Source organism: Crocodylus siamensis, chromosome 7 (assembly GCF_052110815.1).
Source record: "Crocodylus siamensis isolate JL-2025a chromosome 7, ASM5211081v1, whole genome shotgun sequence".
In the NCBI taxonomy this organism is placed as follows: Eukaryota; Metazoa; Chordata; order Crocodylia; family Crocodylidae; genus Crocodylus; species Crocodylus siamensis.
In genome coordinates, this window is record NC_143401.1 from 17,478,297 (window position 1) to 17,494,564 (window position 16,268).

Consider the following 16,268-nt stretch of genomic DNA (forward strand, 5'->3'; position numbering starts at 1 on the left):
TGGGCCAGGGGCTGCCCAGCCAGGGTGGGGTAGGGTGCAGGACAGAGCCACGGCTTGTCTGGGGGTGGTTCCAGCCACTGCACACACCCTGAGGCATGGGGGGGGCATGTGCCCCTGGACCTGTGTGGGGAACAGTGGGCAGGCTGCCGTTCTGGCCTGGGGCCACACCAGGCTCTTCCTGGTACGGGGTTGGGCCAGGCTCCACTCAGGGCAGGTGGCAGCAGTACTGGGAGGAAGGGCTGGGGAGACTATAGTGAATTTTGAGGTGGCTGGAGCCCCCCCCACCACAGCATTGCCACCACCCACCCTGAGCACAGCCCAGTGCTGCCCAGCCCCAGCCCATAGCAGCAACTTGCCCTGTCCTGAACAGACCCAGGGCCATTTCCCACTCGTACCTGCTAACAGGGATTTGAACTGAAAAATGAGTGTAAATCAGTAAAAACCAAATGACTTAGAAAAAATAAATAAATCGGGGAATTTATCGGGGGGAGGAGGGGGAGGGGAAAAAAAAAATCAATAAAAACTGAGAATGTGGAAGACTAACAATGATTGCTTCTACTTCAATGATACTGTATTAAGGACCAATTGTTAATTAAGCCTGAGGAAACGGACCAATTTTAAATAAGTAAGAAAAGCTGCCACCATGACTACTTACAAGTAAACAGAGAACTACACACAGAAAAACATGCTCTGAAGCATCTATTCGATTAAACGTTTCGCCCTTTTAATATACTCCCCAAGTTGAATATTCTATACCGACGCTCCAGCCTAACTGTAGCACCAGAGGCCTGCACAGCTTGCAAACCCCACCCCAGAAACAATATAAATTAGCATATCCCAAGCTAGATCTCCCTGGCATCCACTGCAAGTAGTTTAAATATAGCTCGAGTATCTCTAAACTATGCTCCGGTCACTACTGTAACTGTAATGTATTCGTAACCTTAGTTTGTAAGGTCTTTAGCAGGGGGAAAAGAAGGAAGGGGAAATGGAGGTCTCATTTCATTTGCGACAAGTCATACTACTTTCTCCACGTAAAACCCTACTGAAATAGAAAATGAGAATTAAATGAACCATGCTACAGAATTCACCTCATAAGCTTATTGACTCTTCAACCCTATGTTAACTATTCTACAGTAAATTCTGGTTCTGCATGAGGATGATCTAGACCAGTACTCAACCTTTTTGTCTGGCAGGCCAGATGCCAGTCCTTCCACAGGCCAGATCCACAGCACCCAGTACAGTTGCAGCAGGGCCCCATCTGGCCATGTGCGAGGGGGGCAGTCTGGCCTCAACCCAACCCTGCTGGGGGAGGGAGGACATGGCCTGGCTCTATTCCAGCTGCAGGGGGGAGGGGGCGTGGCCCAGACCAGCTTGCTGCTGTGCAGGGTTTAGTGTTTTGGGAATTCGGCAGCACAGGAAGGTGGCCTTCTTAACAGTCATCACTCTCCTGCTGTCCAAACTTCCTGACCTGCGTGTAGCCCTGCAGGGTGGATACTGTCACTCCACAAGGTAGAGGTTTAGCATCCATGATGTAGACAGTATGGATTCCACTCTACTTCATGCACATGATGCATATTCACACTTACTTGGAATCTTTTCAACAACCACATCAAAGCTCCACATCCACCATTTGCTTCCTCCGCCTCCTGTCTCAGAGCATGAATGAATGACACACCCCAACCCTTGCATGAAAGTCCATGTTTGCCAAAGATTCTCAAAGCAAGGACAGGGGCAGGTCATAGATCCACACTGAAAACATCCTGAAGAATCATGGCTGAGCAAATCAACGATTTGCTCTTTAAGGAGATACCAGTGTAGATCCTGCTTTAAGTAACTGGAAAGCAGAGTTCTCTTCAGAACGACAGGAACGAGTGCCATGAACTCTATCAGTTAAACAGATCTGAGAGTATTTGTTCTTCCAAACCTGTTGTCAGATCTCCCAGCCTAAGCGCCTGCATAATGGATTTGTCAATGCACAGAACGTGCCTTAAGGGGAAAGAGGCAACTATTAGCAATTAAGGCCTGTTCAAGCACAAGGCTGTGCCGGCCCACCCTTACAGAAAAATATATTCCGCTTGGAATGGGTCTTCCTTATAAATGGTTTTATGCTTTTAATCAAAAGACCCTGGACAGCTGTTCTTTTCCATTGTTCTCATACAACAAGCAACCAGGGCCACCAGCTACAGCAATAGCGTCTGGTTGTAGTAGCTGGCCCTAGTCCTGACTTAACCCATCTGGGCAGAGTGGGGGAGCTTGGTCTTGAGGAGCTCAGTAATCAGCTGGGCATTTTCTTGATCAACTCAACATGCTGTGCATCTACAATACAGAATAAGAGCTCCTGAAAAGCTGAAAATCAGCTACCACCAGTGTGCACCCAGACTAGTCACCTTATCAGGGAAGAAAAGGACTTTTCAAGCAAGGAAAGGAGTAGCATCCCCTGCACTTAGTCCACTACTCTCCATGCAACTTTTTGAGGAAGCTACTCTGGATACCAACACTGGAAGAAAAAAGGATTTCCTTCTCCTAGTAGAGATGTGACAGGATCCATCACTGAAACCAATGAGATGGTAAGCTCCAACAGAACCTGAAAAGATAAGGGGTATAAACTGTACTGTTACTAGCCAGGTTATAAGACACCCATTCATCTTGCAATGATTCTGAGTAATGAATATTCTAGATGGATGTGCACCCTGAGGTGTTGTTCCAGCATCCCCACAGAGAGCTCTCTGCTGGCATCAGTGAAAAACAAGCAGTCTGACAAAAGCAGAAGAGCTCTGGAACCAGTGACATATACTGCTGTTCTGCTGATGGTGGTGGTGCTGCTCAGAGGAAAGGTGAAGAGGACTCCTTAAATGCAAACCTCAGCATAAGTTCTCTGGCATTTTGGCTAGAATCAGTTGCACTGGAAGCCAATGTGACAGACTTCAGTTTCCTGGCTGCCAGTCTTGGTACCTGTTCTTCAAACTTAACCATTTCAACATCCCAGGACTTACATGCAGTACTCCCCTACAGGTGTGCTCATATTTCCACATAGGTGTGCTACATATTCAGAGCTGCACTTATACAGACACAAGCTCAGCATGCAAGACTGAGGGAGGGACCTGAATCACCGACCATGAACCATGGCCAAGAATGTATATATAAAGTCTATCACTGCCAGGTTCTCTTTAATCTACTAAAATCAAGACTGTGCCCATTAGCTGCATGAACAGTCATCATAGTTGACCCAGGTCCACCTGCAGAGTTCAATCCATCCCATCAATGCTCAACTTCCGGGTGTAAGGGGATGCAGAGTATTAAATAGCACACTGACTAGAAATATTTCTTCTGAATTGGAGAAGCTCATATTTACTGTGCCCATGTACCAGGACCACCAAGCTCTCACAAGAGATACAGCGTGGAACTGGAGAGCTTCCAGGTATATTTATTCAACTCATGAATCAGGCCCTGCTTGCCAATCATTCTGTCCATGTTCCTAGATGATCCTAACTTCCTTCTTGCTCCCTAATGCATATAACAACTCCGATGTTCTTGCTGCACCCCTTTTAGCTATTAAGGGTTACAGATTTTATTCTAACTGAAATTTCAGCTAAATAACTCAAATACTGCTCACTATACATATAGGAAAACACAAGAATCCACCATGACCACCTCATCATCCCATATGCTAAAGTACAAATAGATAGCATATTCCCTCAAGTTAGGGGAACTGACTCCCCTCTTCTTCCTGCTGCTTTTTCCAGCCCATTTAGAATGAGCTCTTCCGTCTCATGGCAGAACTTTATTCACCTATCACTCAGCCACATCATACAAGTCTGCTGGATTGGAATACAAAACTAAGTATCCTACCATACTGTAACTATAACCCACATAACATCAAGCCCTTCCAACAGATACAATTAGCAGTATGATAAAACAGAACCCAGCATGAAAGAAGCTACTGAACAGGTGAGCAATTCCTCAGGTTTATCTAGAATCCCTGAGCACAAAGGAACAAATCAAAATCCCATTGATTCCTGTTATGGTTCATAAGCAGGTCAATAGCACCTTGCAGTGAATAGTATCAAAGACTGAATTAACTCATTCAGGGAGGCACACACTTTCATAGGCAACAGCCTACTTAATAAGATGGTACTGAATGGACTTACAGAAAGCAGGGGTTCTGAACAGAAGGGAATGTAAACCCTGCTTTCTACAAGTCCAGTCATAACACCTGATGAGTAGGAAGTACGCTATTGCCTATGAAAGCTTAACCCTCTATGCCAGGTCATCCCTAAGATGCTACCCTGACTTCTGCCTGACTTCAGACTACCATGGCTAACTACCCCTCTCTGCACTGAACAAGGCGGGGGGGAAGGCAACTTGCCTTATGTGCCACAAGTGGCACAGGCAGCCTCTGTGTGTATGTCATGTGGCAGATCAGAGAAGGGACAAGCAGCATAGTGGCAAATAGGACAGAAAGCAGAGCAGCAAACTGGATAGAGGAAGGAGACTGAACTGGCACTCAGGAAGGGTACAGGACTAATCTGTTGCATGCCAGTCAAAAAGGTAGATCTCTGCTACAATAAGATTTGCTAAAGAATAAGGTAGGAAAAAGAATTCAGGGTTAAAGTCATGACAAAGCATGGGAGAGTAGGTGATTTGACTCTCTTAAATTAAATACCAAGGGTTACTTCATTACATGGAATTAAATATGTAAACAGAGCCACAGACTAGTCAAAATGTGATTTCAGATTAGCCTCTGCCTTGGGGGGGGGGGAGGGGAAATCAACCTCTATCAACAGCATCCTTTAAAACAATTAGTTAACCTACTGCAAAGGACAAAATTATTTTAGAAATACTCTTACATTCTGCATTCCCTTTCACCCCAGTCTACACAAAAAAGGACAAATGTGACCCTAAAAAGGCAGAAAAGAAAGTCTTCCAGATCCAAAGTGTCCTAACAAGAATGATTCAGTACACAGGACCACTAAAAAGGTGCTGCTGAAAACAGCAAGGAAGTGAAAAAATTAGATGTTGTATCTTCAACACTGGCATATCTGACAACTTTGTTTTTTCGCATGTGCTCCAAGGACTCCCAAGATCAGAAAGATTACATAGCAATTTTTATAAAAGGTTGAAGCCTGAACAAACATCTTGAAAATGCTACAATACCCAATATATGCTGCTTCATTTTAGAATATTAAACTGAAGAAGTGAAGCATCTGAAAAACATCTTTCATACACGATGATTTGAAGGAAATATGTCTATTCTGTAAATGCAGCAAGATTAGTTTAGCAGCATTTTCTTCAGTTTGAATTCAGTTCTGTAACATCCATAATTATGTTGAGAATGTAATGTTCTTTTTCAACTGCCCAGAAATGTTGCAGCAGCTCAGATGAGTTTCAACGTAAACACAAGCGTATGCTTTGGCAGTCTTGCAAATTGGAAGTTAAGCTTCAAGGAGAAAATGCCCATTATCAACACAGGGCTGGTAAAGGTAAAGTCCACAGTACAGGTACAACCACATTTTAGTCAGCATGACTATCGTGGCCAGGAACATCTATGTGATACTTTTTAATGCAAGTCTGAGTAGGACAACACAGTTCCAACAGCTTGCTCAGAACTTTGATGCATGTGCCGTTTGGAAGCTAGAATCAACACATCCAAATGTCCATTTATCATCTGTAACAAAATACAGCAATACTGAGGCCATTTTCAGGCTGAGCCATTAATATTATCGACTCCCCTTTAGGACACTCCCTTCAAGTTAAAAAGGAAATATATAAATCCTTCCTTAAAAAAAAAAAAATCCCAAAGAGTATATTAAGTACAAAGAAATCAGCAACAAGATTAGCCAGTGATATACTTAGTCAATAATATCCTGAAGTCCATACAATGGTGACTGAGTACTGCACAAAAAAAGTCTGATTTCTTATACTTCCTGCAAAGACCTATCAGATAAATGTCAGTGTCACAGTTAGCACTGCGCTAGACTTATGCATAATTATAGGGATATCAACCCAAAAACACATCAGAATGCTTCAGAAGCATGGATCTGTACCTTCATCCCTTGTTGCATTTTTTAGATGTTTGGCTGTGTCCTTCCCTTACTCCCATTACAGATGCTGGAAATTAAGTTTACCATGACAGTCTTTTTAATGGCAGCATAAAGCAGCACAGAAAACAGCAACAAAAGAGTAAGGCCAGAAGGACAAGCAAGAATAATTTTAAAAAAGTGTCAAAACCTAAATTTCTAATACTCAGTGCCTTATGGTCCTTTAGTAGAGACCAAGCACCAGTGATGAAGGCTAATCTCCACAGTGCGTCTAGAATCCTATGAATCAGGGATTTTTTTCTCAAGTCTCTACTTTCAGTGGGGCAAAATTATCTCCAGTAGCATCCCTTCACCCCCCTGAAAGAATTTTTAAAAGAAGTGCGGCTGTCTCATATAGCCATAGCTATGTACACATTATGCACGTTGCCTATGCTGACATATACTCTAAAGCAGCATTTCTCAAACGTTTGATACTTTTTACTCTGGATTAAAACTGGCAGTACACTTCACTCTTACACCCGAAAGGAGGCAGGGCAAAGACAAGGGGGAAGCAGCGGCAGCAGCATAAATGCAGTCTCCAAACATCTGATCTTGGAGGAGTTCCCCAGCTGGACATGTGCTGTAGTCAGGGAGCAGAGGGCTGGCAGCACAGGCATAAAGAAAGTCCTCCCTGGGGGAGATGGCATCAGGAAGCAGCAGGGCTGAAACAGAACAGCAACCTCACCAAAAGGGTGCATGGAGCCACTCTACAATTCGCCTTGGGACTGAGCAGGAAGGAGAAGGTTGTAAACAAACTCCACACTGCCCTAAGAAGATATGCAGGGCAGGCATGGCTGGGGCAGGAGTGGGGCACAGGGACACTTCTTGGAACAGGGACCTGCACCAACCAGCCCAGGAGAGGGGATGATGTGTGTGTGTGCAGGGCAGGGTTCAGCAGAGTGCAGTGCTGAGTGCCCAGATATGCAGTGCAGCAGTGTCCCTGGGGTGCATGCAAGGCATAAAACCAGGAGATGGCACATGTCTGGTTCCAGTGCCACTCCTGCTCCCCAGCTGTGGCATACATGCAGCCTTCAGCTGCTGGAGAACTGTGCCAGGACTGGACATCTGCAACCTCCCAGCATGGCATCCTTCCTACACCTTGGGTATAGTCATGCTGGACTCGGCTGCATACTGCTGTGCACCCTGTGCTGCACAGACACTGTGCCCTCAGATTAAAATAAAAAAGAAGAAAAGAAAGAAAAGTACCATTTTTGGAGCACACTTCCACTACTCTCACAGTCCACTGGTGTGTTGCAGCACATCCTTTGGGAATCAACTGCTCTGGAGCAATGGTTCTCAACCTTTTTTGTGCCAGGACCTAGCCATAAACATCAATAGCCAGTCCTGACCCTGTGCCCCTCACTCCCACCCCACTGCCCTCCACCCCCAGGCCCTACCTCCACAGTGTGCAGGGCAGGGAGTGGGAGTGTGGGGAAGGCTGGGGGGCCTCAAGCAGCCCCTTGCAGACTGGAACTCTTCTAGACTGCAAGGGAAAAGCCACGGTTTCCCACACTTTTCTCCTTTAAAAGAAAATCCATTTTTAAAGTTTGTTGATCCATTTTTACAGTTTGTCTGTGACCCTTTAATATATTCTTGCAACCCACTTTTGGGTCACAACCCACAGGTTGAGAAATGCTGCTCTAGAGCACTGGCACTCAATCTTGTGGCTCCATGGACTGAATGAGTGGCATAGGGCCAGCATGGGATTGGCAAACCAGGTACAGCCAGAGAAATGCGATCCGGTATACTGGACTATGTCATCCAGCCCATGGGTCTCCCCCACGGGTCTGGACATTTGGTGGCAGGAGAGCAGTGGCAGCATTAATTGTTGTGGCTCTGGAAACACAGATCTGAAAGATCTGAACTAGTTGCAAGGGTTGAAAGCACATGTCTACTTACTTACCTTTCTAGAGGCCTGAGAACAGGAATTGCTTACAAAGTTTGCCTACTATTACTTGTTGAAAAATGCATGCTTCATATGTTGGTCAGATAAAATGGTGCTTTTTTGTACCAATTCTGTAAACGTATTTACCTGCACTAAGTTATAACAACATTTGTTTCAATGAAGACTTTGAAACAAGACATTTGCATTTATAGAACTTAAATATACTCATCAGATTAAAAGTCCATCTAGAAAATAGTTTCTTTACTCATTTAGTAAACCAGAAATTTTAAAACTTACTACAATTCTATTTCCTCTTCAGCATGTATAGCACTTGTTTAATTTTTGCACTTCACTTAAGCCTGGACAGCAAAAATAGGGCAGTCCCTACTTTAACCAGTGTTGAATCAGATAACATTTTAGTAAAAACAGTTACACCTTATCTACAACAGTTACTAGCTTAAGTGCTCAAAAGTTGCCCAAGTTTACCTAGTGTGGACAAAAAGCTGATGCAATAATTCTCTCTAAAAAAAACCCCACACAGATAAGTTAGCAAATCAATCTACAAATTAAATTGATTTATTTTCTAGCAATATCATATCAATCCAGGACCTTTAAAAGCTGTATTTGCCTTTAGATTGTAAAGATTTTAATCGCTGCACTATGTCCCATTTTCTCTTCCCTTACACTAATACCTTTAAATATGTAAATCTTAGCATCTGACAACTTCTGCATCATTCTTGCCCAAGAGGGATAAAATAGCAGTCATTTTTAAATGATATCATAAGAGTTTTATGGTACATTCTGTATTATGAGACTTTAAACTATTGGCCTAATTAATCCACTCATATTTGACTTTTGCAAGCACATTTATATTTTTCTAGCAGGAATCTGTTAAGACAATGCTGGGGAACCTCTCTTCCAACAATTAGGCTAAGTTTATGAAAACTGCATGTTCCTGAAGTTATAAAGCAGAAATTCAGTGGTGTAAACAGCCAATTTCTTCATATGATTCTGGCTAGAATCAACAAGAGGTGAACATTCACCTGTTAAGACCACCACAATCTTTTACTACTTCAGCTAATACTGTAAACTGTCTTACACAGCACATTAAAAAATAATATTAAAAAAAAAAATCACTAATCACTTGCAACTAAAACCAGACAATGTTGTGAACCTAACAACACTGCTTCAAGCATGCCTGTGATCAGGGGTATCTAAGCAAAGAGGTGCATGGTTGCAGAAATAGCAGCCATTATAGACATTTTAGAAAGCCCAGGATGATAATCACTGAGCACACACAGGCCCACGGTATTCCACATACACATCACCACATCTACGGGCCAATATCACTGGCCAAAGTGAGGGATTGTACAGGTTTCTCCTCCATAGCCCTGCCATCATACCTCCTTTCCAAATCAAAACCATACCCCATTTTTACCAACAGTGAGCTGTCAAACTGCAACACCTTCCTAGATTTCCATTATCCCTAATACTACAGGTTGCCCTTGGAGCAGAGCCTGTGAGAACACAAACCAACCCATGTTTGTCCTCCAGCAGGTGCAAACATCCTCCAGGAAGAGCACTGTTCACTTACAGTTCAAGTCAAACAGAAACAAAGTCCTTCAAACAAAAGACCTCATATCCTGAGGCCTTATCTACTCTTAAAAAACACATAACCTAAAAGCTGTATTAGATGCTCTGGTGTTTAACAGCAGGTCTGCATTTAATCGTGTCAGCACCAGACTCAAAGCAGTGTGGAAAGAAAAGCCTCAGAGTTTCTCAGAGCAGGTTTAGTGTGTGGCCAGCCCCTAACCAACTTGAAACACCAGCTCTCATTTGCATCTCTGCAGCATCCGAAAATGGCCCAAGGACTCAGCTGCAGACACAACCTTTGACACCTTCCTACTGACAAGTCTTTAGGAGGTGCCCTGGTCACTGGCACAGAACAAAGGCTGACTTTGCGGGGATGCAGCACACTCCATGAATTTGTGCAAGAACCTCCACGCTGCGCTGGTAACGGTTGTTATAACCCCTGCTTTTCTCACTGCACTTGCATCTCGGGGCTTAGGCAGAGCGGGGCTGACCCGGCATCCCCGCACTGCGACCAAACCAGGACGCAGACGTGCACGATGACACCCGTTGACACCAGGACCTCAGCAAGAGGTGCACGTGGAGCCACGACTCCAGCTTTCCTCCGCCCTGCCCTCGCCCGGGCGACGGTCGAACCACGTGCCCCCTTCTGGGCCCCGCCGCGCGCGCAGCCTGCTGCCAAGAGCGCCCGTGGGCGGGACACGCGAGCGCCGGGCCGGGCCGGGCGGGGCGTGGAGCCCCCCGGGGACGGACTGACGGACACTGCCGCTCTCGGCACCGCCCCCGCGGCCGGGCAGCTGCTCACCGTGTGCTCGTGCTCGTCGGCCCGGGCGCGCAGCGGCAACCACAGCAGGAGCAGCGCCGCGGAGGCCGCGCACAGCAGCTGGGACAGCTCCATGCCGCGCCGCGCCTTCCTTGCCGCAAGGCTGCAAGCTCCTGCTCCTGCTCCCCCCGCGCCGCCCCCGCTCTGCCTGGCCCGGCCCGGCCCGGCCCCGCGCCGCTGCCGCCGCTGAGGAGGAGGAGACGCTGCTTCCGCTCCCCGAGCCACGTCATCCGGGCACACGCCGGAAGCGCCGCGCCTACGGCGGCTGGCGGGGGCCAAGCGGGCAGCGAGACGGTGGCTTTGCGGAATAGAGGCGCGTCTCATGCGCCCGCGCTAAGGAGGGGAAGGGCGCAGGCGGTGCCCGGGCGCATGCGCGGGGCGGGCCTGAGCGCCAGGAGGGGTCTGGGGGTCGGGCGGAGGTGGCTCTTCGCGGGGACTCTGCTGTTGCGATCGTGGGTTTAGGCCCAGCAAAGGAAAACCCTAAGTCCGCCCCACGACAGGCCGCCGTAGCGGGGCGCTAGTTGCTAGTTGCTTGGGAGAAATGACAAGAAAAATGCTGGGGACGAGTGGTGCGACGGGCCTGCTTGAGGCGGGAGGGGCTGCGAGACGGGCCCGCCCTTTGCACGGGGTCGGGGTTGTTACCTGCCCCGAAGAACAGTGACCTCCTTGAGAAAGGGCCGCTGAGAAAGTAGCACCTAAGGCAAAGCGGGTGAGAGTGATCGTCAGGAGAGCACCAGGGGGTGCTGACCAGCCAGCATCCGCAAGACACAGGATACAGGGCAAGAGGGACCCATGGCCTGACCCAGCAGATGGCAGTTCTCACCGAAGAATTCATTCTCTTCGTATCTCATCTGGGTCTTATGAGAAGAGAAACACAAGGAAGTGAGGTAGCCTATGCCCCACTTCACAGTGACAGGATAGGAGCTAAGGGGAAGAGTATTTCAGCACTGAGCTGCTCCATCCGTCCCCTGCCTTTCTCCCTGCGCAGCTTCTGGTATTTGGAAGCCCTTGCAGTGCTTATTTTCAGGTTGCCATTTTCCAGTCTCATTCCAAAGCAGAATTGTTCTGGAAGTTTTGGAGAACGGATTAAAATTTAAAAGTTTTTAAACTTTTTTTAAACTCACAGGAAAAATATACACATGCTCCAGGAGTGGGTGGGGGATGCTTTAATTAGATCAGCTCAGAGAGCCGTTCAAAGTGTCCGGAGCATTACGTGTCAGCGTCCCTGCGCTGAAAAATGATGGCAAGGGCACTTTAACTAAAGCTCATGGAAGAGCCTTTAGTTAAAGCACCCCTGCACAGGGATGCCAATACACAAGATGCTGGAGCGAGGTAGTTACCACGCTTCAGGAGACTTAATTGAGTCCACAGAGTGTCAGAGCAGCCTCCCTGCATGTGTATATGTACCTATGGTGCCTACAAATGTCCCTCATACTGATTTTTGGAGTTTTTCTATTGGATTTAGCTCATATCTTCACAGTAGCTTGGCCTAGAAGTCCCAAGTGTATTTCACTACACTCAAATGACAAGAATACACCACATCTGCTCTGAGAATACTTCCGACACCCATCTCACCAAACTAAAACTGCCTAGTATTGTACCCAAAAGCTTGTCCATCCCAATCATGCAGTTGGTCCAATAAAAGATACCACTCACAAAAGTCCTTTACCCAACATGGACCCCCTCCATCAGAGAAATAGATGGTATCTTTGAGAGAGCTGCCCAAATATACAGCAGCACCCTATTAGAAGAAAACCCTTGCCAACCACATGCTCTTCGTTGATACTTACCATGCCACACTTGAACCAATAAAAAGGATCATCAAATTATTACAGCCTGTACTCAAAAAGGACCAGACCTTGAAGGAAATATTCCCACCTTTGCCCCCTCTGCACCTGACCTTCAGACAGACCCTAGTTTTGCCTACCTAACTCAGCATCAGAAGCAAACTCCTCACTGATCAACAGGGACCTAACAAAACCCAGCCCTTCCTTACCAATAAATCCAAGACCTGTCAACTTATCTATTGCTACAACAATCTACCCTTCCCTGTAAAAAAACCATCAGAATCAACAGATTATATACCTCTATCCCAGAATGTGATATACAGGCAACCCCTGCTTAACGCAGTTTTACTTAGCGCTATTTTACTGTAGCACTCATTTTAAATACATACCTGATTCCACTTAGTGCTCGGCAAGTTTCATTATAATGCTGAGCGGGTGAGCAGGGGGGTGGGGAGGAGTGGCGGTGAGTGGTAGCAAGTGGGCATGACCATGGGGCCTGTGATTGGGCCAGGGTGCAGGTCAGGGCAGGGCAGCAGGAGCACGGGGTCCAGGCTGGCACATGGTGCCAGAGCAGCTGGTGAGTGGGCAGGGGGTGTGGGGAAAAGCAGTAGCAGCAGTAGCAAGAAGTGGCAGTAACCAATTATAATTATTTACATTAATTCCTATGGGGAAATGGGTTTTGCTTAGCACAGTTCCACTTAACACTCGTTTTTTCCAGAACCAATTAAGAGCGCTAAGCGGGGGTTGCCTGTAGCTCATCCACTGCGCCAAATGCCTGTGTGAAAACTGGGTGAAACCAGTCAAAAATTCTGTAGCAGAATGAATGAACACCAAAAAAATAAAGGACAGAAGCACTAGAACACAGATAGAACATTTTCACTCCCTCTCTGACCACAGTTCTGGTGCTCAAGAATTACAAAACACCTTCAAAACACTAGCTTGGGAACAAAAATTCGTCAACCTATTGGATACCAAGAGCTCTTGCCAGTGTGGCAGGACACTTCTAGCACCTCCACTTTCAGAGGCCAAGCAGCTGGTGTAGCAGCCTGCTGGTGGGGCCAGAGCTGATTATGGGGTCATCTGGCCCAGGGAGCCTGCAAGTAGTGACTAGGACTGATTGGAGGGAGTCATCTGACTGGAAGTGAGCTGGGATTAGGCAGGATATAAGCCCAGACCCGGTGGTAGTAATATCTTGGAGATTGCTGGGTTGATATGTATACAGCAAGATAGCTACAGCTGTGGAGTGCTACCATAGAGATACCAGCTGATAGTCCAGAGGAAGCAACTATGGGGGTGGAGGAGGTTTCTGGTCGCCCAGTGTGGAGTCTAGAGCCCTGAGAGGGAGGCGAGTGCATTGGGGGCTGATTGAGGGGTCTGGGTGAGCCTAGAGAGGAGGGGCTGAGTGGCTGGAAGCCTGTTGAGGGGCATGAGAGGGCAGCACCACACATGAGGGCTGAGAACTGGAGGACTGACATGGAGTCTCAACTGGCCCATGCAGGGCCAGGGCCCAAGAGGGGTCAAAAAGTTGAAAGATACTGCTGCAGAGACTGCCAAAGCTGGGGAAACCTGGAGATCTCAACTGACCCAAAGTGAGGCCAGGGTCTAGGATAAGCTGAAGGTCCATGTGTGGCCACAGCCTGGGAGAAAGAGGTTTAGGAGCATGAGTGCAGGATGAAGATGGTGAGAGCAGCACCATCTGAGGTGAAGAGTTTGAGGAAAAAAAGGGGTCTGAGAGAGACTGAGCTGGGGACAGGGGGTCCAGAGGTGAGATTGAACTGGGCCTGGAAACTTGCAGCCCAGGAGGGGTGTGTGATATTATAGAGGGGCCCAGGATAGCTAGAATAGGATGGCCTAGAGATTGGTCCTGGGTAGGAACTGAAACTGCACCCTCCTGGGACTCGTTAGCATGATGGAGCAGCCTGTGGTGGGGCAGCCTCCACGAAATACCACATGTGGGCCATCCCAGGGAAAGGTAAGCATGGGATACCTGCAAGCCTCAGCCCCCACAGCCTTGTGGGTTACCCTGTGGAGGGAGAAGGGTAAGGGACCACACCCTAACAGAAAAGGAAGGGAAAAAGTGGGACTGGAAGGGTCCAGAGGCCCAGTGAGGGGCTGGGAATAGAGTGGGACCATAAGAGTCCAGAGGCCCAGAGAGGGCCCCAGTGAGAGACCAGAGTATGACAGCCCAGAAAAGGGCCAGGGGAGAGACCAAGGGGTCTGAGGGACCATGGTGAACCTGATGAGGTTGCCATCAGTGAGGTTTGGGACATGGTGTAGGGGTGGAATGGAGCCATGCAATTGGCCCATAAGGCCTTGACCACAAACCTGGTAGTTATTATAAGAAGACCAGGGCAGTCTCCCGCGTTTTATTAACAACTAACATCAAGGTATGGTACGTGAGATGAGGGCAGACTGCCCACAGAGCAGGGTAAAAGTAAATTTTTTTGGTCTCTAGGGGCCTTACAGCCACCCCTGGAGACAAGACCCTGTGACAGTAAGCCAAGGTGGGCAATTATTTCAAGCAGAGGGCCGCTTACCAAATTTTGGCAAGCTGTCAAATTGTGGCATTTTGTGGGTAGCCCTACCCCTTGACAGGTGCCTTGCCCCCTAGTCACCATGTTGTGACCAGAAATCCTGCCCCCTAACCCCTGACCTTTACCACCCAAAGTCCCTCCCCTTGCCCCCAGAAGTACTCCTTTCAGCAAAGGGCTTTGCCATCTTGGAACCAGAAAAATACCAAATTATATTCTAAAAAGCAAACATGTGCAGCATCCATTAATTTGATTTAAAAAAAAAAAATTTTTGTCCTGATTTACATATGTTTGTGTAGCGTAGACAGAGGTGATTGCACAGTAGCTTAAAATGAAGTCTTACTCTTGTATATTGTGAGGGTTGCATATAGGTTTGTAGGGGGCTGTGTGTGTGTGTGTGGGTATGTGGGGTGTGGGTGTGTATGGGATATGTGGGGAGCTGTGTGTGGGGGCAGGGCGTGAGAGGGGGTATGAGGGTCTGTGTGTATGGCAGTGTGAGGCGGGGTATGGGTGCATGTATATGATGGTGTGTGCATGTGGGACTCACCCTATGAACACACACACACACCCCCTGCCTGCATGCATGTGTGCACAAACACACATATACACATACCAGCATAGCCCCATGTTCCCTAGTCTGGAGATGCAGCTGGAAGCCACGTAGTGCTAGAGCATGGCAGAGCCTGGAAGAGGGTGAAATGGCTGGGAGTGGGACAGGGTTGGGCTGCTCAGTTCTGCTGAGGGCTTCCCCTGGGTCTGACTGCCCCTGGCTCCTGTCACCTTTGACAGGCATCCAGGAGCAAATAAATATTAATTTTTTTAGGGGACCCACAGGCTGGAGAGGGCCATACCTGGCTTGTGGGCCATATTTTGCCCACCCCTGCAGTAAGCAGTCCTTTGCTGTAAGGATGACAGTCTTTCATTAAAATCACCAGGAGTCTGTATTTGATTGAGGAGGCTGATCTGATCTGAGACATTTAACTACAGACATGGAAAATAGTTCAGAAGGAAGTAGTAGATCATGATATTGTCAGGTCACAGGTCTTTCCTTTTGTCTGTCTTGGCTATCTACTTCCACAGCGAAGCAAGTTTGCTCAAAATTACCAATGCCTTGTCATATATTAGTGCCACCGGAGGCGATTCAGTGCTTGAGTGTCCCAGGTGCTGATGTTAAGATTTAATTTCTTCAGATTGGACTTCTAGATGTCCTTGAACCTCTTCTTTTGCCCACCTCTAGAGCTGTGACCATCACCAATTTAGGAGTATAGGAGCTGTTTTGGGAGCTGATTGGCAGGCATCCTTATTATGTCCTATCCCAGGGCTTGTGCCATGTAAACCTGGTGTCAATGCTGATGGTGGTTGCATCAGCCTGAATGCTGGGATTCTGGCCTTCCAGTTGATATGGAAGATTATCTGAAGACAGTGCTGATGGTGGCGTTCCAAAGCTTTTAAGGGTTTCTGCTATGTCATTTCACACCCAGACAATAGGGTAGGGATACAAGAGCTTGGTAAATGGGAAGTTTGGTTTGGGTCCTACTGGCATGATCATTAGAGACACAATTTGGAGATGTCCAA

General features: G+C 47.3%; 1 protein-coding gene across 1 annotated transcript in view; it reads right to left on the minus strand.

The window, feature by feature from the left end:
- Window positions 1-10,609, minus strand: part of TM9SF3 (transmembrane 9 superfamily member 3) — a 104,969-nt gene extending 94,360 nt beyond the window's left edge. The window contains exon 1 of the mRNA XM_090057064.1: window positions 10,358-10,609. Within this exon, the coding sequence (XP_089913190.1) occupies window positions 10,358-10,450 (93 nt within the window). The 5' untranslated portion in view covers window positions 10,451-10,609. The remainder of the gene's footprint in view (window positions 1-10,357) is intronic.
- Between the last annotated feature and the right edge of the window lie 5,659 nt (window positions 10,610-16,268).